Source organism: Asterias rubens, chromosome 7, assembly GCF_902459465.1.
Source record: "Asterias rubens chromosome 7, eAstRub1.3, whole genome shotgun sequence".
NCBI classification, from domain to species: domain Eukaryota; kingdom Metazoa; phylum Echinodermata; class Asteroidea; order Forcipulatida; family Asteriidae; genus Asterias; species Asterias rubens.
In genome coordinates, this window is record NC_047068.1 from 18,629,207 (window position 1) to 18,654,862 (window position 25,656).

The 25,656-nt window shown below is 37.1% G+C and overlaps 1 protein-coding gene across 7 annotated transcripts; it reads left to right on the forward strand.

Annotated features, from left to right (window-relative positions):
* Window positions 1–361: 361 nt before the first annotated feature.
* LOC117292302 lies at window positions 362–21,046 on the forward strand. 7 transcript variants are annotated; one of them, XM_033774313.1, is made up of 16 exons: window positions 362–460; window positions 2,868–3,089; window positions 6,591–6,745; window positions 6,996–7,085; window positions 9,416–9,454; window positions 10,176–10,199; window positions 10,673–10,753; window positions 11,406–11,513; window positions 12,549–12,656; window positions 13,557–13,643; window positions 14,788–14,886; window positions 15,053–15,139; window positions 16,284–16,382; window positions 18,231–18,292; window positions 19,291–19,567; window positions 20,642–21,046. In XM_033774313.1, the coding sequence occupies exons 3-16, from the start codon at window positions 6,652–6,654 to the stop codon at window positions 20,959–20,961; spliced, it is 1,575 nt and encodes a 524-aa protein (XP_033630204.1). In that variant the 5' UTR covers window positions 362–460; window positions 2,868–3,089; window positions 6,591–6,651; the 3' UTR covers window positions 20,962–21,046. The 7 variants fall into 7 exon arrangements, with proteins under 7 accessions (XP_033630204.1, XP_033630206.1, XP_033630207.1 ...); XM_033774315.1 differs by having other exon boundaries at window positions 20,645–21,046; XM_033774316.1 differs by having other exon boundaries at window positions 15,083–15,139.
* Window positions 21,047–25,656: the final 4,610 nt, after the last annotated feature.

The following is a 25,656-nucleotide window of genomic DNA, read 5'->3' on the forward strand; positions in this document are numbered from 1 at the left end:
TGATAAAAATCTAGAAATAAAGCATAGCCCTATATCATTTATTATTACAGTTTTAACTGTTTTGTAAAAAAAAATTGTTTAATCTTTTGTCAAAGAATTCAAAATTTACCTCAAACACTTTTCAAAAACCTTTTTGTCCGCCAGGAATGTCATTAGTGACAGACATGGCGCTATAGTAATGTTCAATTAAAAGTATTATTATTTTTAAAACCACATTAAAAACCTCCTTTAAAAATTTACTGAGATCCAAAGCGCATATAAAATGTTAGAGCTTACCTGTTTTTGTTAAATAAATAAAATAAAATAAAATCTTCTGTTAAAAAAATGACGTTTAAATTTTCTGTTTTATAATGCTGAAGGTAGAAACATTTCTTTGAGATGCAGAGAAGAAGTGAATGACATACAGATCTGAAGAAAAGAAAATACAAACACTTACCCCTGAGTACGAAAACCAGCAAAGGTAAGTAGCTCATTTGGTGAGATTAATTATTAGATGTTGCAATAAAGATCAGCAGAGCCAGTCGGAGTTTTAAAACTGCGTGGATTCTTTTCAAGGAAATACAGCAGTAATGTATCAGCAGAGAATATTCGTTTTTTTCAGAGAGCAATCCCAAATAAGCCAAGTAAGATTTGAAAAGTGTCTGGTACAATGACTTGCTTTAGTCCCCGCTTACATCTGAATTCCTCAGACCATAGAGACAGTTGCTACGTCAAATGGTTCGGGGCGAGCTTTTGTATAGCAACCTCCAGATGAGCAAACCCTGGTACCATTGTGACATACACATCCATTCAGATATGTGTATGGGTGTTCACTGTCTCTTCTGTAATTACGCAAACACTTGCCCCGAATCATGTGACATAGTAACTGTCTCTACAGTCTGAGGAATTCAAATTTAAGCGGTAATTAGTGATGAAGCATGTCATTATGTACTAGACAAAATTCAAATTTAACACACAAAAAATGGCTTATTGAGGTGAGTTTAGTTTCTGTGTTGATCATTGACTCACTTTGACTGGTTTAAAATCCTTCCAGTTTTTATATGGAGTAGCTGTGTGATACTCAATGCATGAGATATGGCAGTACACTGGTGTCATGGAGATGTCATCTAGTCTAATAATAATAATAATAATAATAATAATAATAATAATAATAATAATAATAATAATAATAATAATAATAATAATAATAATAATAATAATAATAATAATAATAATAATAATAATAATAATAATAATAATAATAATAATAATAATAATAATAATAATAATAATAATAATAATAATAATAATAATAATAATAATAATAATAATATAAAGCATTTATATAGCGCTCTACGGAGAACAGAGCGCCTTACATGAGACTATGACAACAAAAGAAAAACAAACAAACTAGGATGGTTGGGGAAAAAGAAATGTCTTGAGGAGGCTTCAGCTTTTTTAAAGGAACATTTTACAGGATGGGTTTTGCTAACAAAACAGTTTCTGGCAGTGTAATAACGTCATTTCAAAAGGTGACTCACATTGCAGTACAGTTTGTACGCCATTTCTTGTTTAAAAAAATGTGACAACAATTTGAAGAATAGTTCTGAAAGAAATCAGACACTGTGTCTTTCATCAGGCCTGATTCAGAATCAAACAAGGAAAATAAAATTAGCTGTTGCAAACTGCTAAGGAACTATTGTTGCAACTGTTAGTTGCGTGACATTTCGACCCTAGTAGTAGAGTCTTTTTAGTCTTCGAGAAAGATTCTGCTAGGGTAAAAACAACAGGCAATTTACTAATGTTTTTGCATCAGAATCAAACTGTTCATAGTGTGTGGATGTACTTTCTGCATTTTTTTTTTAAAGCTATGTCGGGAGTTAGTTCCAGAATTATCTGATGACATTTTGCAATAAACTTTCTGTCATAGCATTAAGGTTAATGATCAATTGATCGTGAAGTTAAATAATTAAAATGCAAGAACAAAGAAAGCATTGTACAAATAAATTGGAGAGTCATTTATAAATAAATGACTCTCCAATTTATTTGTACAATGCTTTCTTTTTTGTCAAAACCTTGAGCTAATGGGGAACGTTATCAGGATCATTACTCCTGAGGCTATGGACAAGTACAGGTCAAATTTAGCCGTGAAGTTCCGGCAACTGCAAAAGTTGCATTCCTTTATGAGGTATTCATAATTATAAATAAGGGGATAAAAAGGTGGCAATGAGGTTTGAAATAGCCATTTATACCAACTGTGTGGACATGTAAGCTTATAAATGAACTTAGTGGCTGTCTGCTGGGTTAATGATCTTTAAAAAAAATATAAAATAGAAATAAGCGACTAATTAATTTAAAATTTAAAGGAACATTACAGAGTTGGTTTTTGCTAACAAAACAGTTGCTGGCAGTGTAAGCACTTATGAAATCCACTATATATCCACTGACAAACCTGTAGAAGTTTGAGACCAATCGACCACCTAAATCAGGGGAAAATACTAAAAAAAAGAATACACATTTTGTTTGACATCAATTACAAAAAATTGAAGAAAGAAAACGCTCGCTGAGCGATAAACTCCAAACGGGAAATTAGTTTAATTTATAACTCATCAAATATGACAGAAATATTTCAAGGGATGTTTTCTACTTTCATTTTAGACCTTGTAAGTTTGGAGTAAATCTGTGATCTTAAATTACATTTTTTCCCCTATACAATTGTGTTTTGTTCCTTTAAGTTAACTATGCCACCATCACGAACCCCCTTCCATTTACAACTTTGCAGAATTGACAGCAACATTAAAAAGTTCCAATGCTTCCTAAAATGTTAACATATTAATTGTTTTCATAATGAGCCTTTTGTGTTGATTCATATTTTGTTTTTATTGCAGAAAGCTTACCAGCCTTAACTACTGGTTTCTGAGTTCACTCTTGGAAACCCATCAACAATTGTGAGCTCATCTCAACAGTACACATTGCAAACATCACTACTTGGTACACAGCTCTGTGTACCAAGTGTACCGGATACCAAGTGCGTCGTTATCCAGTAGTGTGACATTCATTATTCACATCTTATTTTGGTTAAGTATAAACGAGACATAGTCATGGAACTGGTAAGTGTAATTTTATCTTGTTTTATTCCTGCTGAAAAACAAATTTAAGTGTCTGTCTTAAAGGCAGTGGACACTATTGGTAATTACTCAAAATAATTATTATCATAAAACCTTTCTTGATTACGAGTAATGGGGAGAGATTGATAGTATAAAAGATTGTGCGAAACAGCTCCCTCTGAAGTGACATAGTTTTCGAGAAAGAAGTAATTTTCATCAAATTTGATTTCGAGACCTCAAGTTTAGATATTGAGGTCTCGAAATCAAGCGTCTGAAAGCACACAACTTCGTGTGACCATGGTGCGACAAGGGTGTTTTTTCTTTCATTAATATCTCGCAACTTCGATGACCGATTGAGCTCAAATTTTCACAGGTTTTTTATTTTATGCATATGTTGAGATACACCAACTGTAAAGACTAGTTTTTGACAATTACCAATAGTGTCCACTGCCTTTAAGGTATTGTAGTCATCAAATAAAATATGTATGATGTTTAATAAAAGATGTACCTTTAGCAGTTCTATGCAATTTGACCTATCTCTGTATTTGTGAGCTGAAATTCATTCTACACAAGTACCTTCTACCTGCTCATGTCATTATTCTAATAATAATAATAATAATAATAATAATAATAATAATAAAGACGTGTAATGAGCACATATCCACCCTGCAGAGTCTTCAAGGCGCAGTCAAACCATAACAAAACGAAAGAAACAGGCACACAAAAATTAGTGACATAAGATTAATTTTTTAGAAGAATTTTGTGGTACATCGACAAGATCTAAGATAAAGTAGTAGAGAGTTCCAGATGCGTGGCACAGCTGAAGAAAAGGACCACCCCAGGATCGAGTGTCTTGGAGAATCTTGTTCAATTTGTAGCTCATGTCCTACTAAGTTGTGCTTAGCAGAAAAAAATGTTTTAAGGAGTCTTTTCAGCTTAAGCAGCTCTATGAAATTCAGCCTTGGCCTGTTAATAGTACTTTTGCGTGTGGTACTGTGGTACAAAGAGGTTTCTTGAAAATGATTGATAAGCAAATTTGTTTGTTGATTTATTTATCTGTATTATATGAATTAATTATGTTGGGCGATGTAATTATTTCCAAAAGCCCTACCTGAAATTGGGAATCATCTAATTGTAGTATTTTGTTGTTATTTGTTTTTGCAAAAAAGAAGAAAAGATAAATAAAAAAAACTAACGAACCAACCCTTTTTTCATAGATTTCTTGTTAAGGGCAACCATAACACCTTTGGTAATTGTCAAAGACTAAGTATTCTCACTTGGTGTATCCAAACATATTATGCATCAAATAAAAAAATCTGTGAAACTAGAGTGCTAGACTCAATTGGTTATCAAAGTTGCAGGAGAATAATGAGAGGGAAAATACCGTTGTTGCACAATTCAGATGCCTAAAATAAAAGGCTTCAGGCCTGGGGGGATGAAGTGTTTTATTATGGAGTGAGAAATTACCTCTTTCTCAAAAACTACTTATTTCAGAGGGAGCTGTTTCTCACAATGTTTTATAATATCAACAACTCTCCATTGCCAGGTACCAAGTAAGTTTTCATGCTAATAATTATTTTGAGCATAGAGTAAGGACAGAGCTCCTTACTCTATGTTTTGAGTAATTACTAATAGTGTCCAGTGCCTTTATGCTTCTCTGTAAATTAATAATACAGGTTATTGGTGCTTGAAAAAAGTTGTATTCACTTATAAAATATCTGCTTGTATTCCAACCCCAACTACACGTTCCATTTTGGCAGGCATTGAGGAAGTGACCTTTCACCTCACCGCCTGTGAACATGCATAGAGTGGAACAGGTAACACACGTTCTAATATCACTGTAAAATCTCTGATTTTCATATATTCCGTACTAATGCACTGCTTTGTAAGAGTGCTCAAAGTAAACACAATAGTCTTGTAATAATTCTGGTTCATTTTTATATGGATTAGATATAAAGAGAGATTTCCGTCTGTGAAAATGTTGAATTAGAGTGTTTTCCTGTAGGGATTATGTGTTGTGTGTGTCAGTGTCATGGGTAGATGCTATGACCCTGTGTCTGTAGTAGTGTTGTGTGTACATTGTCATTATCGTATGGATGAGTGTTACAACACATGAAGTAAACATAAGTTGTGTATGAATGGAATACATTGGTTGATCGTTCAGTTTGGCTGGCTGGATTTGACATTGTTTGTGAGTTTCTTGTTTTAGGATGATCAGGATAGTTGGCCCCATGTGGGTCTTTACTTGCATGCTATTCCACTCACACTCATGTTCGCTTTTTGACACAATAGTAATTTGATAAGTAGAGACCTGTATGCTTCGTTTGTGAAAGAGGAAGGGCACCAAGGCATTTTCTCCTTGATTAAAGGGCACTCTATGAGGAAATAGTGAACTTCTACTGTAGCACCATGACCAGGATGGATTCATTGCCTTCTTGAAGTATCCGGCCTGTATAAATATGCATTCATAAATACCTCAGACAGTTTTGCTATTCCTATTGGTGGAGAGCGCGTCACATGGGGGTGTATAAACCTTTGATAATGACCAGTGTTTATAACAAGCTGGCTTCCGCGTGTCGGGCGCGCAAAATTATCACGCGGAGTGAAAACAATATTTCAAACTTGAATTTTCAATTGTTAAAGTGTCTATAATTGTATTTTTTAACGCCTTTTAACCAAAAAGGCATTTATGAATGGGAATAAAAGGGTAGCTTCTAGTTCTTTCACAGCCGTTTAAAACCTTGCAGGGTCGAATTGCCGTTTGATGAAGGCTCGGGCCTTTATCTTCGGCTCGGGCCTTTATCACTTGGCAATTCGACCATGCCTGTTTTAAACAGCCGTGAAAGAACTCGAAGCTACCCTTTTATTCCCTTATTCAAAACAAAGACAGACAATAAACAATGTTTACAAAACAGACACTAATTTTATGTACTAAATATTGTTTCCGTTTTGTTCAATTCTGTACCATGTTTTAACATTGTAAATAATTAAAATTATGCAAAAAATAGTTAATGGCCTGACGTTCCGACCCTAGCAGAGTCTTTCTTAAGGCTAAAAGACAAGAACATGAACAGGTAACTAAGTTAAATAAGTGAAATATTTATAGACGATGTGACCTATGTTTACATTCAAACCGCCCTCTGTTGACAAAACACTCTATACGTCATGTTTCGCCGGGCACTGAGTTGCGCAGTCACAGTAAGATTGCGTACACTTTCTAGCTGGCTGCCAAAACACAAAGGTTTTGCCCGGCGGTATGCGCGCGAATCATGTTATGGTTTTCGTGTGACGTCAGAGGTCACATCGTCTATAAGCAGTGAAATGGAAATACATGAATGGGGTTAGAATGCATACAGAAAAACAATGAATAGGGGGATTGAAGAGACCACAAGAAAATGGAAACACAAATGACAAAATCAAGGGTGGGAAGAGGTGGAAAAAAGTAACTAACTAGCGAAGATTATTTACAATGTTATATCAATCTCCATTACTTTATGTTTACAGGGTTTACCTTCTACTTTGGGGGAGCATCACTGTTCATGTTGTGTTGTCTAACCGTAAAGTGATGACTGTACAAATTACATTTGGTGGGGGCATTGGTATTGCAGCCGGAGGGAGTATTGGTCTCGGTGTACTAATTGGCATCTGTATAGCATTATGTAAGTGAATTTTTCATCTACATGGTAGGGCTAATACTTTTAAGTAAAAATTTGTTCATTTATTATGTGCAAGTTTCATAAAAAATATGTACAGATGCGCATTTCAATAGTTAAAAAAATACATATTTTAAAAACTATTTAAAGAAGGACTGTGACTTACAATGTAAGTAAAAATTGTCTCATAATTCTAGCCTTGCTGATGTCACACGTCAACCTTTCTTTGATGACTTGCTGAATTGTTTTTTTAAAGGGAGATGTTGCTGTGGAGACAACAATTTCTGGAGGGGAGTCAATTGGTGTAAAGGGACGTCTCAAGAAGGTTCAGAATCTCCAGAAACAGGTAAGCATCATGGAAGTTGTGGAAGAATACCTCAATGTGAAGGATTGTCATGTTATGCCTGTCCAAACTGTGCGCATCCAGACCTGTATTGCTATTGAGACATTTTTAAATTACTACCTGTTTCTTTGTTAACTTTTAACTTGAGCAATCAGACTATATGAAAGGGTAAATTGAAAATGCAAAAATTAATTTATTTTGCAAATTGTGTCATGTTGCGTTGTGCTGGCGCTGACCCTTGGGTATTTTTTGTCTCCTCCATTTTAGAGCTCCTAGATCCGCCCTTTAAGCCGTTACTGTTTCTTCACCATTCCCATGTGTGTAAATTTGTCAGTTTTGTACTAAACAATAGATTGAAAATAACAATATTCACAGATCTGTGCACAAATTGAGTGGTAAAAAAATACAGTCATGGTGAAAAACCAATTGAACACCTTGAAAAAGACTTGGATGACCGATTGAGCTGAAACTTTCACAGACTGGTATAATTTGGTTAACATATTGTGTGCATACTGGCCTTTGACATTTTATCAATTTTGTCAATGTTGTTAATACATTAATTGCATTAGTGATATATCTCTTGTAATATCTGCTAATGTGCAACCAGGCTGGCAGAGTATGTACAGAAAGTACAATTAAATTAACCTATGTTTCCAGATCAGAACTTTTTATTTATTTATTTTCTTACTGAGTTTTATTGCTGGGGTGCGCCGGTTGGCAGTAGTACGCAAGTTTTTTTTCCAACCTTTACTAAGGGAATCTGGTGAAGAGGTTTTCAACTAGTAGTTTAATCCCAATGAGGCCTGGTTCTTGATAATTTTACCGAGACAAAGTCGAGGTAAATTATCTAGAACCAGGCCTCGGCGGGTTTAAACCACTAGTTGATAACCAATTCAACACACTTTGATTCCCATTCATAAATACCTTTTCGGTCAAAAACAGCAACACTTTTGGTCAAAAAGTAAAATAATTGGTCAATGATTTCTTTCAACACAACACCCCTCCAGCTATGAAACTGTAAAGCCCTCCGCCACCCTCAGGTAAACAACTCCTTATAAGGGAATGCTGTGCGCGTCGCACGTATCGTGGCGCAACTGTTTCAGCCGTTGCTCTCGACCAATAGGTATGAAGAAACTGTCTTACAAGAACAGGTGCAAGCTCGCGTGTCGCGCCCATGTTTCAACACACATTTTTCTGGTCATAAACAAAGGTTTATACACACCTACATGACGCGCTCTCCACCAATAGCAATAGCGAAACTGTCTGAGGTATTTATGAATAAACATTTAATGTACAAAGCTCCTTCACTAAAGATAGGCGAAGAAGCCATATTTTCATTTTTAGTATCTTTTGATGGAGAGGCAAAGAGCAAGCTATACTAAAAGACACAATCTGTTTGTTTCTGTTTCACACAAACGCTTGTTATGTTTTACCACATAAAGGCTTGTTCTGTTTCTTGTAAACTGCTGTGGTACCCTGTGTAAGAGCATACATGCTTCCTTTTTATTATATTATGCTCATAAATACCTCAGACAGTTTCGCTATTCCTATTGGTGTAGAGCGCGTCACGTGGGTGTGTATAAACCTTTGTTTATGACCGATAAAAAGTGTTCATTAATGGGCATGACACGCGACCTTGCACCTGTTCTTATAAGACAGTTTCTTCATTCCTATTGGTCGAGAGCAACAGCTGAAACAGTTGTGCCACATCACGCGCTATGCGCACAGCATTCCCTTATAAGGAGTTGTTTACCCGAAGGCGGCAGAGGCTTTACCGTTTCATAGCTGGAGGGGAGTTGTGTTGAAAGAAATCATTTATTTATTAAAAGAATTTGCATTAATTTTACTTTTTGACCAAAAAGTGATGATGTTTTTGACCGAAAAGTTATTTATGAATGGGAATCACAGTGTTTTGAATCTGTTTTCAACTAGTGGTTAAATCTCACTAAGGCCTGTGGCCGATTTCACAAAGATCTATTGATTGATCGTAACTGCAAATCAATCGTAGTTGCTAAGTAAAGTGTGATGTCACAATACAAATCACTAGGGTAATACTGAAAATTTGTCTTGCGATGAACTTTATTGCTTTGTGAAATCGGCCCCTGGTTCTTTATAATTTACCTCGACTTCATCTTGGTAAAATTGTCAAGAACCAGGCCTTGTTGGGATTAAACCACAAGTTGAAAACCTCTTCACCACACATTGATTCCCTTATTAAGGCAGGATGTCCAGTTAAACCCGAGATATATTTTGAATTTAAGATAATAAAATCACTCCATATAATGCTGTCATCAAATAAAATAAAACAAATGCTTTGGTATGTTTTGTTTCAGTAAAACAATCGATGTTGAACATCCATTGTCTTAGTTGTCGTAAGTACAATCTTCAAGATTTTTGTAACTTTCTCAAATATTCCACCCGTGAATTCAAGCGAAGAAAGAACATTGAAATTTATTTAGTAAACATTGCCGGCAGTCTAAAAAGGGAGATTTGAAGCATGATTTCCACTACCTAATTTATCTCCTTTTAAGGGGCAAGGGTAAGTGAGTGTACATGTGCGGGGTGTATGCACTGTGCATACATGTAGTACACATATCACCCACTGGTTGACCTCAAATATTCCTGCCATGTAAACATGTCTTTCAGCTACTTCCCATTTTTAACTTAAGAACAGTTTTTAAGTATTTAAAACCTTTTTTTTTGTTTTATATTTTATTTGAAAGTTTTTGATTACTAAAGGCACGTTGCAAACTTGGTAAGAAAACAAATTGTCTAAGGTCACAGATAAAAATTACATGGTCTAATGTTGATGATAGTAGACAACATCCCTTGAAGTATTTCTGTCTGATATGTCATATTTGATGAGAAATAAGTAAAACTAATTTCAAGTTTGCAGTTTTTAACGCTTAGTGGGCATAAATTAATTCATTATTTTGTTTAATCCGTGTTGACTGGTTAAATTAAAGTTCTGCATGAATCGACACTTCTTTCAAAAAGTTTTATTTACTATTTGTTTCACATCAACTTAATCTAGATCCGATGCAAAGCTTCATATCTTGAGGGTCTGATTTAAATTTTTGTCTTTAATTGCAGATTGTTGTGGTGGCTCATCGAACGGTAGGTAGCGGGTACATGTACTTCAGTTGTTGGTCTGAAATGAAGGTCCTTATTTGAATAGTGTTTAGGAAATATTAGTAGCAACTGTGGCAATTTTTAGCACAAAGTTATCCTATATTAAAAAGAGTAATTTTAGGTTGATTTTTTTCCCCAATAGATAGAAATTAACTCAGAGCAGTAACGATCAAACATTTTCAGCCCATGAAGGCTTCAAGCTCGCACAGCAGCCCCCCTCCCCCTCTAGTTAACCTTTAATTTTCAAAATTGGAGAACAGTCTGTTCAAGTAATTGTTTTACCCATACACTGATATTGATGTGTTCAGTATTGTATACTCAGTACTTTCCCGAGTTCTGTGAAAAAAATCCCCACAGGTATATTACTCGGGTGGGACTCGAACCCAATACCGTTGCAATTCTAGAGCAGTGCTCCAAAATTGTTTGACTTTATATACACCATTTCTCAATCTTTACAGTCAACAACATTCAGTCAAGAGGATCTGTACAATTTGTAAATGAGACTCCAGAAGAAACTGTAAGCAGTCAGCAACAATCCAGTGAGTAATCCGCAGTTTCTTGGCTACTTTTTGATCTTATTGAGTACAGTCACTTCTTAAAGACAGCAGACACTATTGGTAATTGTCAAAGACCAGTCTTCTCACTTGGTGTATCTCAACATATACATAAAATAACAAACCTGTGAAAATTTGAGCTTGATTGGTCTCCGAAGTTATGAGTTAATAATGAAAGAAAAAACAACCTTGTCACATGAAGTTGAGGCTTTCAGATGCAAGTTGATTTCGAGACCTCATCTAATTTTGAGGTCTCAAAATCAAATTCGTTGAAAATTACTTCTTTCTCGAAAACTGGGTTACTTCAGAGGGAGCTGTTTCTCACAGTGTTGTATACTATCAACCTCTCCCCATTACTTGTTACCAAGTAAGGTTTTATGCTAATAAATATTTTGATTAATTACCAATAGTGTCTGCCTTTAAAACACTGTTCATACTTCCTGCCAATATGAATGCAAAGCAAATTTTGACAGCACATGGCTGTTTTTGCACTGAATGTTCGCATGAGTTGAGCTCAAGTCAACTGTGGCAAATTATTTGTTTTGAATTTGTTACGTCAACAATTGCAGGAAGTACATGAACCAGGCATCCACAAATGTTTGACTGACTATTTTCCACCATTTCTAAATCTTTACAGACGTGAACAGTCAGCCAGCAAGTAATCCCTCTGGGTCTAATCAGACTGTTCATCCAACTGCACCTCCAGAACGGAGCAATGAAAATGATCCACTGCTGCCACCACCAAGTGAGTAATCAGGATTTACTTATAGTTATTTTACTTTGTCTGGTCTCAACTTTCGGTCTTACCTCTGCATTTAAAGGGTTCCGTACTTTTTGTTGGACACAAAACACTATGTCCTACTACACCCCGATGTTCCTGGTTTGATTGGCTGTATATTGCGCCACATCACCTTGTAAACCATTACATGGTGCTATGTAAAAAGGAGTAGGTCTCATAGTTCAAACATAGTCCCACATACCTTGCAGGTAAAATACTGCATGATGAAGTGCCTTGAGGGTCACTGAGTGATGGATATATGAGCGTTATATGAGAAGTCACTATTATTATTACTTTTGATATTATCTTATTGATACAGTCAATGCTTAGGGAAGGTCCTCACTTGCTAGTGCAATTTTTCATCTTAAAGATTAGACAGGTACTATTTAATAATAATAAGTATAGTGGCTTCTTATTGGTAATTGTCAAAGACTAGCCTTCACAGTTGGTGTATCGCAACATGTGCATAAAATAACAAACCTGTGAAAATTCGAGTTCAATCGGTCATTGAACTTGCGAGATAATAATGAAAGAAAAATAACCCTTGTCACACGAAGTTGTGTGCGTTAATAGATGGTTGATTTCGAGACCTCAAGTTCTAAATCTGAGGTCTCGAAATCAAATTCGTGGAAAATTACTTCTTTCTCGAAAACTATGGCACTTCAGAGGGAGCCGTTTCTCACAATGTTTTATACCATCAACCTCTCCACATTACTTGTCACCAAGAAAGGTTTCATGCCAATAATTATTTTGAGTAATTACCAATAGTGTCCACTGCCTTTAAATCACTGTTCATACTTCCTGCCAATATGAATGCAAAACAAATTTTGACGTCATACACATGGCTGTTTTTGCAGTGAATGTTCGTATGGGTTGAGCTCAAGTCAACTGTTGCGAATTATTTGTTGCGAATTTGTTACGTCAACAATTGCAGGAAGGACATGAACCAGGCATCCACAAATGTTTGACTGACTATATTCCACCATTTCTAAATCTTTACAGACGTGGACAATCAGCCAGCAAATAATCCCTCTGGGTCTAATCAGACTGTTCATCCAACTGCACCTCCGGAACGGAGCAATGAAAATGATCCACTGCTGCCACCACCAAGTGAGTAATCAGGAGTTACTTATAGTTATTTTACTTTGTCTGGTTTCAACTTTCGGTCTTATATTTTGATCTGCGTGTGTGATGTGTAATGTTGTGTTATATATGACCCCGTGGTTGTCTGTTCAAAAATGAAAAGTACTAAAGCATTTCTTATCTGCTTCACTTTGTCCTACCATGCTGGCTCCATTTTCATCTGCTTTGTTTAGATTTAGGCATGTCGAGTTACACAAACTGCAAAAGTTTGTTTTATTGTTGATTCTTGTTTATTGGTTGGTTATTGATGACCTATCCAAAATCGGACAAGAGTTTCAAGCCAGAAGTGACCTAATTTGCATATTTAAATTAGGTGGTAATTAGCTTTTGTCCTACCATGCTGGCTCCATTTTCATCTACTCTGTTACTATGTTTCAATAGTCCAGTTTACTGTTCAATTAACTACCTGTTATCATTAACATATCTGTATCATTACCCTGATGAGTCAGTATGAAATAAATGTTGTTATTATTATTACTTCCTTTGGCGTGTCGTGACCTCTTTTAGTGGCCTCGAGCTCTGGTGTTCCTGTTCAGCAGAGTGGGGGTTCGAGTCCCAGTCATGACACCTGTGTCCTTAAGCAAGACACTTATTCATTATGCTTTGTCCTTCGGATTAGACGTAAAGTCGTTGGTCCCCTGTGTGAAGTAGCACACATAAAAGAACCCAGTACTTTCTAAATATTGAAAAGAGAAGAGGTTTGCCCAAGTGTTCCTGGTTTGATTGGCAGCATATTGCGCCATAGCATCTTTGTTTACAAGAGCTAATTTGTGTTCAAATGTGTGCTGAACTGGTTGTTTCTATTTTCATTGTGGTCAAAGTTTTTCTTTTGCAATATCAAAGTTGTATGTTTGATATTATATGCAGGTAATGTTGGTACTGGATCTTCTCAGTCAGTTTCCTTGGTTACTGTAGATGTCCACCAAAGAAGTGCAGCACAAAGTGATACCTCTGGTAAGTATATAAAGTACAGGCCAACTGTCAAGTCAACCTGCATGGTTCGGTACTTTTTGTTGGTGTCCTACACCCCGATGTTCCTGGTTTGATAGGCAGTATATTGTGCCACAGCACCTTGTAAGTCATTTCATGGTGCTATGTAGGTCTCATAATTCAAACATAGTCCAATATACCTTGCAGGTAAAATACTGCATGATGAAGCGCCCCGAGGGTCACTGAGTGATGGAAATATGAGCCCTATATAAGAAGCCACTATTATTGTTACTTTTTTTATTATCTTATTGATACAGTCAATGCATGATCCTCAACTGGCTAGTGCCATATTTTTATCTTAAAGATTAGACAGTTATTATTGAATAATAATAACCATGGCTTCTAATAAAGTGTGCATACCAGTCACTCAGTGACGCTCAAGGCGCTTTAACATTCAGTATTTACATGCAAGGTATATGGGACTATGTTGGAATTATTGGACCTACTCCTTTTACATAGAACCCTGTAATGGTTTACAAGGTGATGTGGCGCAATATGCAGCCAATCAAACCAGGAACACCTGGGCGAACCCTTTTCTCTTTTTGATAAGTGCACAGGGAATTTTGTACGTGCGCAACACAACAAATGGCTTTATGTTCTATCCATGATGAAGAGACTGCTGTTGAACAACAAACCTTTTTATCAATTTAGCCTAGCCACAGCGAAAGATGTCAGTTCGGACACAGCTTTGTTAATAAACCAGCAATCTTAAGTCCTTTAGCTTTTTTTGGCATTCAGTCATTTAAGTTCCTTCACTTGATTTGGTTGGTTTACAGGAGCTCAATGCGTGTTCAAATTTGTGCCTGTTTTATTCTTTGTTTATTAGGAACTGGCATGACTGGATGTTTTTATTTTCATCCCTTGCTTACAAAAAAACTTTTAGGAATTTTATAGGAAACTTATAGGGATCAAAGAAGTGACGAAAAATCTATAGGAATTCTATAGGCATCCATAATCCATAGGATTCTGTAGGTATTTCGTAGGTATAGATAGGACTTTTTGTAAGGGATCCTGGTCATTTGGTCTTTACTTTAATACATGCAGCAAATGCAACTTCACTTTTGCAAAAAACTAAGTGAATGCTTTTTCTTCAACTACCCACAAACAGATTTGACCACTGAAAGCTCCTCTACAGCTGCCACATCTGATCAACCTGATTCCCGAACAAATCAGACAACTTCTCACCAACCTCAGCAACAATTAACTGGTAATTAGAAATTTAATAGCTCTACCCTTATTTTCATGAACATTTCAGTTGATTTAGTTCATTACGATTTAGTTCAAATGTGTGCTGAACTGGTTGTTTCTATTTTCATTGTGGTCAAAGTTTTTCTTTTGCAATATCAAAGTTGTATGTTTGATATTATATGCAGGTAATGTTGGTACTGGATCTTCCCATTCAGGTTCCTTGGTTACTGTAGATGTCCACCAAAGAAGTGCAGCACAAAGTGATACCTCTGGTAAGTATATAAAGTACAGGCCAACTGTCAAGTCAACCTGCATGGTTCGGTACTTTTTGTTGGTGTCCTACACCCCGATGTTCCTGGTTTGATAGGCAGTATATTGTGCCACAGCACCTTGTAAGTCATTTCATGGTGCTATGTAGGTCTCATAATTCAAACATAGTCCAATATACCTTGCTGGAAAATACTGCATGATGAAGCGCCTTGAGCTTCACTGAGTGATGGAAATATGAGCCCTATATAAGAAGCCGCTATTATTGTTACTTTTTTTATTATCTTATTGATACAGTCAATGCATGATCCTCAACTGACTAGTGCCATATTTTTATCTTAAAGATTAGACAGTTATTATTGAATAATAATAACCATGGCTTCTAATAAAGTGTGCATACCAGTCACTCAGTGACGCTCAAGGCGCTTTAACATTCAGTATTTACATGCAAGGTATATGGGACTATGTTGGAATTATTGGACCTACTCCTTTTACATAGAACCCTGTAATGGTTTACAAGGTGATGTGGCGCAATATGCAGCCAATCAAACCAGGAACACCATGGGCGAACCCCTTGCTCTTTTTGATAAGTGCACTGGGAATTTTGTACGTGCGCAACACAACAAATGGCTTTATGTTCTATCCATGATGAAGAGACTGCTGTTGAACAACAAACCTTTTTATCAATTTAGCCTAGCCACAGCGAAAGATGTCAGTTCGGACACAGCTTTGTTAATAAACCAGCAATCTTACGTCCTTTAGCTTTTTTTGCCATCCAGTCATTTTAGTACCTTCACTTGTTTTGGTTGGTTTACAGGAGCTCAATGCGTGTTCAAATTTGTGCCTGTTTTATTCTTTGTTTATTAGGAACTGGCATGACTGGATGTTTTTATTTTCATCCCTTGCTTACAAAAAAAAACTATAAGAATTTTATAGGAATCTTATAGGAATCAAAGAAGTGACGAAAAATCTATCGGAATTCTACAGGAATCCATAATCCATAGGATTCTATAAGTATTTCGTCTATAGATAAGACTTTTTTGTAAGGGATCCTGGTCATTTGGTCTTTACTTTAATACATGCAGCAAATGCAACTTCACTTTTGCAAAAAACTAAGTGAATGCTTTTTTTTCAACTACCCACAAACAGATTTGACCACTGAAAGCTCCTCTACAGCTGCAACATCTGATCAACCTGATTCCCAAACAAATCAGACAACTTCTCACCAACCTCAGCAACGATTCACTGGTTAGTAGAAATTTAGCTCTACCCTTATTTTCATGAACATTTCAGTTGATTTAGTTCATTACGAAGGTATCGATACTGATATTTTCTTAGATTGTGAAAACTGCAGTCAGATAATTCTTCTGTTGTTAGCAATCTTGTGGGTTCCATTTCTTTAACCTTAGGTAATCGTCCTGCCGAATTTAAAACTTTGATTGAAGACTACAGCACACTAAAGAGTTTACCAAAATGAATTGCCCTTGAGAAATGCAAGCTCCTTTATTTAAGTTTTATAGACAACTGAAAAACACCTAACAAAGTTTTGGTTTGGCAATATTTTTTTTTTTTATGTATGCAAATCACCAGACACACAAGGCCTGAAGGCCACTTCAAGGTGTGGGCTACAACTATTTTTTCCAGAGGCAGTTGCCACCTACTCCTAGGGCTGAAACAGGGTTACCCCTTTTACAGTCCATACGGATGTAGGCTTGGGTATCATCAATCCGAAGCCTGGCAGATAGAGCAGAAAGCACTACCTCCCCAATTTTACGTAGCGAGTGTCACGACTGGGATTCGAACCCACACTCTGCTGATCAAACACCAGAACTTGAATCTGTCGCTCTTTACAAAAAATTTCATGTTTTTTAATCGGGTCAGTGCAAAAAACAAATCCACACCTGAGTGTGGAAATTTGTGGTGGCGGCATGTCATGGCCTAGAGGTTAAGAGCACCGGATTCAAACTGTGGTATTTCTGATCAGCAGAGTGTTCATTTGAGTCCCAGGCATGATACCTGTGTCCTTAAGCAAGACACTTAACAATGATGCTTCGTCCTTTGGATGGGACATAAAGCTGTTGGTCCCGTGTGTTGTGTAACGCACATATAAGTACATATATACTGTGCACTTAGCGAAAAGAGAAGGGGTTACACAGCACCTTGTAAACCATTACATGTGCGATGTAATGGAGTAGGTCTCATAACTCAAATGTAGTACCACATATTGTATCTTGTATGAGCGTCACTGGATGAGTGACGGATATGCACGCTATAAGAAGCCACCATTAAACACATGACTGGACTAGTTTATGTCAATTCCCACGAGGGACTTTGAGTGACCAGAAGAGCGACCTAATTTCCTAGGCCCCTCTTCTGGTCACTCACAGGCCCGAGGGGGAATAGAAGTACACTAGTTACCGAATTATGCCAGTCAATATGTGTTTTATAACACAGCTCGGTCTTAAATAATGTCAAATAAGGACAGAAAAAGGAGTTTTGTAGTATTGTTCACGGCTCAAGTCAAGAAAGAGCGCTGTTACAGCGGGCACTATATTCAAAGACTATTGCCCGCTCTGGTACTATTCCCGCAAAACACGCACGCGCGATCACTAGCCTATATTAATTCATCCCAGGTGACCGTGTTGTGATATATTTGCTTTGGCCCACTTGGTTACACCCAGCTCATAAATATTAAGTACTGTCTACTTTGCATACAGCTCATGTCAAAGGTCACACCATGACCTGCATTCCCAGGTATAGTTAATAAAACGTTTTTCCAGTATGGCAGCTCCTTTGCACAGTGTGTGGATTATTGTCTACCATCCCACGCGAAATACACTACACGTGTTATAATTACTTTTACTGCAATTTTAGAATGTTTAATGTAACATTTTAGAATGTTTAATGTATAGTATATAATGTGTATTTTTTATGAGCTAGGTCTGGGAGGGCACATGTTTTTTGATGACAGTTTTTGGACTTTTGCCCTTCCCTGGACGGCCTGTGCTTGTTTTATTGTTTTGCTTTTTTTTTGTCCGAAGAATTAAAATAAATAAATAAATAAAATTATTTATTGTTACTATTCTCTTGTACTAGCTGTAGAGCGGGTTCCAAGCTCAATGGTTCCAACCAGTACAGGGGGATGTTTTGCATCACAGGTATGTCATCTATGTCTCCTGATATTATAATCCATGAGTATTTTTAAATGTTACTTGTGTCGTCGTTAGATCTTGACGTACAGTTTTAATGCTGCTAGCATTGGGCTCTTTTTAGTGTACTAAAACGACTACGGAAGCACACAAAAAAAGTTCAACAGGAGATTTAGTGTTCGGCAACTTTATTGGCGACTCACTCTCACAAAATAATACAGCGCCTCAAAGCAGTGGCAACTGGAACTTGTACCAAAAGACGTAACTCAAACAGACCCGTACAGACTGGCAAAAGACCAGGTAACAGACCCGGTAACAGACCGGAAAAGACCCCTGAACACTTTCAGCATCAACTTTAAACTCCTCCTACATCACAGAAACTCTTATCGGCACCATGCCCGGGCTGATGTGCTACCACCAGCCCGAGATGTGGCTGTGAAGACTGTCTCTATAAAGCTTTTGGTAATTGATTCAAAAGACTCATTGATTCAGAAATCTCTTTTTGGTCCTCTGTGTGACACGATATATACCCTAAAGATCTGCTGGTCAGCGACGCCAGACCAATCTTTGATTGGTCTATTGCTGAAGAGTACTGAATATTTATGATACCTAGGGAAGTCTCAAATGCTACCATTGGTCAATTCACATAGTATTTTCCAGAAGATCACCCATTCTTGGGTTGTGCAATTCGAGATTTTACTAACTGGGAGCAACTCCAAAAATAACTGTCAAGGCTGTGGGAAGAGACCCTTGAAACAATGAGACCAATAGTATTTGTGAAAGGCTTTGGTAACTATTCCAGTCATCACCCATGATTACCAGTTTGCTAAAAGCCCTTTATGACTACACAGTGCCCATTGGAAACATACCATCTGTAGCAGTTTGGTGCAATTAAATAAGAAATCACAGTGAGCTGTAACTTGTCCAGCTACAAGCTGTAGTTTCCTATGCATTTCTTATTTGTATTATCGCCAACCTAATTGCCTCAAATGTTCTCTTTCTTACAGCCAACAAATAAGAGAAAATTTTCTGCCAAATTTGTGGGAGATTTAGGGAACGTTCTAGATCCCGACAGTGCTGTAGATGCTGACTGGCGTCTCATGCTGATAGAGCTTGGGCAGTCACAAGGTGAAATAAGGAAAGTTCATTCCATGAGGCACCCTACTGAGGAGGCTTTATATAGTTGGCAGGAGGCTGGCAGATCTCTGGATGAGTTGTTGGAGATTTATCAAGAGAAACGACCGGATGTTACGGAAGTTATTGAGCGATATAAAAAGAATAATGGTGAGTTAATATATATGTTATCTCACACACACTTGTGAAACATAGAAAAAAATATCGGGCTTCTGCGTCCCATATCCAACAAGGCCGAAGGATATGGGATGAAGACACGCTATTGTTTTCGAATTTTTCTTCCAGTCTCATAAGGTCAACCTCGTCCATAAAGAAAGAAACAAACAAACAAATAAACTTAATTTAAAACTTCATTAAAGCATTGTTTCGTGGCGAACAGCATGCACGTGCAATGTTTAGAATTTAATTTTTGCACTGACCATATGCGGAGCATGGCGCGTTGACACTCGCAATACGCAGAGTGCAATATATAATAAATGGGAGTACATGTAGGGTATAGCCTATTATCACACTCTGGTTTGAGCAACTGGTTGGGAGGATTAGTGCGTACTGGAATATAAAGATAAGTGAAATCTGCTTTCAGAGCTCACAGATGCCATGTTGTGCGACAGGTATTTTAATGGTAATGTCATATTCAATACAGTCTTTTGTGGTGAATTGAAGACTGATGTCTTACCACAGCTAGTTACCATCATAGGCTTGGAATTGTACAAAGGCAACGGTGGCCGTTCTGTTGCCCCTGCTCAATGGACCCTTTTAATGAAATATGTAAATTGCACATAGCGCGTGCGCACTAACATTTTGGTTGGCAAAAACGAGGGAACATCGCGCTGTTTTGTACATGGCTAATGGCTGCGTGACGCAGACACGATTGTGCGTCTACTTAGTGCACAACTCTATGGCGTTTGCCATCCAACAGGGTCTGTACGCATGCGTGAATGTAATTAGCATATTTCATGAAAAGGGTCCATTGGCCTTGGTGCCCCTTCAAAAGTTCCCCGTAGCCTTTTAAAAAGATTTTTTCAATGGAGGTTCCCTATGCAACTGAAAGTGGCCTTCTCAAAGATGAATTTCCAGGCCTGCTGTCATTCTTTCAGCAGCTTATAGGCCATGTGGAGAGTTTCTGACTGCAAACAAATCTCTAGCATTAGATTAGCTGTGACACCAGTCACAAAAGAAAAAAAGATCTTTTGAGTTCTAATTCTCTCAATTATTTTTCGTCAGCAGCTTGTTACGCCATCCCAGTTGAGACTGTGCAACAAACACCAAGACATGAAACAGCTATTGTGACAACAGAGCAACTTATTAAACTTGCTCACAATCTTGGACCATGGAATGAGCTAGCTATAAATCTGGGTATGTCTGGAGGAGATATTTACAAAATTAAAGAAGACAACAAATACGACCAATGGGCTCAGGTTTTCTACATGCTAGAAAAATGGCAAAAGAGGGAATCTCCAAAGGCTACTGTGGGATTATTATATAAAAAATGCTGTGAGACAAAAACTATTGATAAAGAATTCTATGCCTTTCTGTTGAAATAGACATGCATGGGGAACTGTCAAACTCCAATAAATGAAACTTCACTGACAGGGCCCCGAGCAAAACCCTATTTCTCGCAGCCCCCCCCCCCCCCCCCCCCACAATTTCACAGATTTGTTATTTCATGCAAAATGTTAGTTGGGATACACCAAATGAAAATACTGGTCTTTGACAATTACTGATTGTGTTCACTGCCTTTAACATCATGCTCAATGGGATTGTCTTGTATTGTGTTGTCGGGGAGTAAAAGCGAATCGACATTAACAAACACATAGTTCCGTCGATTTTGATGGGATCAGGAAAAATGTGACACTGTTGAAAAGATGGGCCTCTGGCACTTGTGTTTCAAAGCAAGACACTATACAAATTCCTCTTTTAAAAATACACATTAAGTTCAGTTTTAAAAGCACTGGACACTATTAGAAATTACTCAAAACAATTGTTACATAATAACCTACTAGGTAAAGAGCATTGGAGAGCTGTTGATAGTATTAAACATTGTGAAAAACGGCTCCCTCTGAAGTTACATAGTTTTTGAGGAAGAGGTTATTTCTCACTCAAATAATTATAGACTCTAGCTGAAGCCTTTTTATGATGAATCTGAAAGCAAACAAAGTAATGGAACAAGGGTGTCTTTCTTTCATTATTCACTTGCAAATTTGATGACCAATTGATAAGGCAACATTTTCACAGGTTTGTTTTATTTTATGCATATCTTGGGATACATCAAGTGAAATACTAGTCTTTGACAATTACCAAGGTGTTTCCAGTGCCTTTAAGATAAGTTCGTAAATGAATTTATTTTTATTTGATATTGAACAAGAAATATAGACCACCTCAATGAATTAACATTGAAAAACTTTTTTTTATTGTTTTCTATTTTTATCATGCAATGTATTCTTTGGTGAATGATGTGCATTATGCAGTACATATTTTACCGTAAAATTTATCTTAATACTCAGCAATATTGTATATCTGTTTACTTGAAGTATTTCAGATTGAAATTTTTATAAAGAATAAGATCCTGTAACCAAATAAAAAAAATCACTTGGAAGTATTGGTAGAGATCTGTCATCAACAATTAAGTTTTAGTACAAAAATACTTTGTAGTTGTTTATTTCAATTTTGTTAATTATATCAGGAAAGAGCTGGTGGCAATGACAAGAACCAGAGCTGAAGACCAAAGAACTGTGTTTGAAATGTCAAGATATCTCTGGTTCTTCAGAACCCTCACTTTTTTCAAGAACTGAAAATGACCTTTCATTTTGTTTGTGTATCCATATACTCTGATGTGTGTTAGCACCGAGTTCTGTGTAATAACTCACAGACATATTACTGGGGTGGGATTTGAACCCACAACCTTTGCAATTCTAGAGGAGTGTCGTACCAATTTAGACCACTGAGATTGCCCGATAGCTAGAGGCAGATCTGATGTGTGTATAGCACTGTATCCTCATCGGTGTTGTGAAAAAATCACAGACATATTACTCAGGTGAGAGTCGAACCCGAGACCTTTGCAATTCTATTGCAGTGTCATACCAACATTGGCGTCTATGGGTAAAAGGCAAAATGAGTATTCTTTGTCTTATTGCAAATACCTGTACATCTATTAGAGAATTACCTTGTCTTTTCAAAGGTGTAGTTTCTTATTTACTTTCAACAACAAGCATAGTTTGAAGAGTACTCTAAAGATCTGGAGACATATAGCTTCCCCGATGGGTTCCTACAAGACCCTGTGCATTTTTATAAAACCCTTCCAAAGGTTTAGCATTGTTTTGCTTGTATATATTGTCATCTTTGGTAACATGTATTTATGTAGGCCTTACTTCCGTACTGTAGTGGTAATATTTTTGTATGTTAACTGTGTATTTTTTTACAATATTTTTACCTTGTGTGCTACATAATTAAGCTTTGTGCTGCCAGTTGTTTTTTTTAATAAAAATGAATCGATGAAGATAAAAAATGATTGTGTGTGAACACATGCGTCTACTTCAGGCATTAGGCACAGACCTGTGATTAGCTATAAACTTTATTGACCATGGTATTTTAACTGACCTTTCTGTAAAAATATACTTGCCACAAAAGGGAATAACTTAATTTTTTTACAATTTTGTTGTCATTTGAAAATAACCTTTTGGTACTAATTTTAATACACTGTACTTCTGACCAGTTATTTGTCGGAAGCCTTATTACAGGCTGATGATCAAATTTTTTTGTTTGATTTGTGACTGAATACAAAAATAAACTAGCTCGTTCAGATAGTCCTTTGCTAAATGTAAAAAATAAATGAGATAATTTTACAGCCGCTGCACCTTTTTCTTTCAAACACAAGGATTTTTGTGTGTGCTTGTTTTTTGTTTTTCCGAGTTAAAAACTGCATCAGCAGCAAGAGGAGCCTTGACCAGGAGGTAGGGTTACGGGCATGGACCTGATGTGGTCTATTTAGTTAGGGTTGGGGTGGGGGTGGTGATTTGCATGACATTTTATGTACTAATTTATTTTAATACCTGGTAAAGTTTTTTTCCTTTTTTTCTGCTGTCTGATAATTTTCCTTCTTGCTGTCCTTGAATTTCAAAACACGAATACAGAATGTTCTATATCAGTTGAGTAGTTAACATACAAATTAATGAGAAATAGAATTAGCTTTTGCCAACCTTACCAACGAAAAGGACATGGTATAAATGCAAACAAAATATTTTATGACCTGACGTTTCGACCCTAGCAGAGTCTTTCTCGAAGACTTAATGACAACACAACAGGCATGACTAAAAGTTTCCTGTTCATGTTTGCTGTGGGTAAACAAATCCCTTTCGGCACAAATCGGGTCATGCAATTTTAAATTTGGACCAAAAGAATTTGATTAATCGCACATGCGATAGCTTTTATAAAAAAAAACTCTATAGGCCCCATTCAGAGGCATTTACAAATGATCAGTATCTAGATCTTCCACTTTTTATCTTAGTGTTCTGTAGCTTCTGAGATAACAAAAAAAACACCAAAATGTATGAAGATGTTGTCAAAGGAGGTTTTATGCAAATTAGTTTGAACTGAAGTTGCACCACGTGTTACGAGTAACTTGTGCAGCACATTTTACACCTTTATGAACAAATTGTGATTGGAGTAGGCCTAATGTAACTTTCAAAAAACCCCACAACAAACGAAACGTTTGTGACCTATTGATGAAGATTGACCAATGAAAACGACTGTTTCGGAAGCCTTTGGATGATCACGTGCGACTCCTGCACGCTCGAGTTTCAAAGACAAAATGGACGACGTCAACTCGACCTGAGTCTGTGTGCTTTATTGCCCAACAAAATGAGTTTGTTCACGGATTTTCAAAGACACAACTACCACAAAAACGTGATGGTGAGTTACAGATTTGATTGTGATAATGGTGGTTTTGATTTGTAGGAATTTCACATGATTATTTTGAGTTCAATGTGGGGGCCGTATTCGACACAAATCTGCCAATTCCAGAGCACCTACTTACAGCATAGAGTAAGGATCCTTACTCTATGCTTACAGGTACTTACACTTACAGGTCCTCTTCTGATTGTATTCCGGCCTTGGATTTCCCCGGCCTTTGCTGGCCTCTTTCATCAGATCTTCATACAACCTCCTGTTAACATTGCCTGTGCGCATGTATGTGGGGGTTGGTTCGTCAATGTCATATTTGAAGGGTTGGGATGACCAGATCTTGTCTAGAGTAGTCTTGCCTCTCAAAGGATTTCACACTAGGTGCTGTCATAACAAGGTTTGGGAGTCTATTCCATGTGTCTGCTGATCTGTGTACGAAGGAAAATTTTCTTACATCTAACCGGGCATTAATCTTGTTTAATTTATACTGATGACCCCTTGTGTTGTTGGTGTTAAGTTGGATGAAATTTGTTACATGTGAGTCATATTTCCCAGTGAGTATTTTGAACATCTCGATCATGTCTTCTCTTGTCCGACTGTAAGCTAAGGTTGGTAATTTCAGATGTTTCAGTCTCTCCTCGTAGGGCATGTTCTTTAACCCAGGGATAAGTTTAGTTGCTCGTCTTTGAACGTTTCGATTCCAGTGATGTCTTTCTTGAGGGGTTGAGGTGAGGTGCCTAGACTTGGTTCGTATATTCAAGGTGAGGCCTTACCAATGCTTTGTAGAGCAGCAGAAACTGTCCTTATCCAGGTGGTCATATGTTCGTCTAATTAGACCCATAATAGAGTTAGCCTTGTTTATTTTCGAGGCCATGTGACTGCTGAAGGATAACTTTTCATCGATGATGACACCGAGGTCCCGTTCTTCTGTAACTGATTTAAGTTAATGCTCATTTTGACCCATGGTGTAGTTACTAGCTCCCACTGTCGTTTTCCCAATTCTCATGAAAGTACACTTGTCGGGGTGGAATTTAAGTAATGAGTTTTTCGTCCATCCTACCAGGCGGTCTACATCATGTTGGAGCAATTCACAGTCCTCTAATGAAAAGATTTTCCTGCTCCCTTTTTTATGAATTGCTGTGATATTAGCCCTCTTCCAGTGGTCTGGCAGTACCCCTGAACGTAGTGATGTTTGGAAGATGATGGCTAGTTGTTTGCTAATAATGTCTCTAAGTTCATATAATACCCTAGGATGAAATTTGTCAGGTCCTGGAGACTTGGACACATTGAGGTTGCTCAAAGTTTGTGTACACTGTCCTCACTGGCGTCCAGATCCAACT

What these genes read in the sequence shown, in the direction of transcription:
- LOC117292302 (XM_033774313.1), top strand. Translation starts at nt 6,652, where the DNA reads ATGACTGTACAAATTACATTTGGTGGGGGCATTGGTATTGCAGCCGGA. An exon ending in TTCAGAATCTCCAGAAACAG is followed by an intron (nt 7,086 to 9,415) that starts GTAAGCATCATG and finishes GTTTTGTTTCAG; the next exon opens with TAAAACAATCGATGTTGAAC. An exon ending in TCCACTGCTGCCACCACCAA is followed by an intron (nt 12,657 to 13,556) that starts GTGAGTAATCAG and finishes TATTATATGCAG; the next exon opens with GTAATGTTGGTACTGGATCT.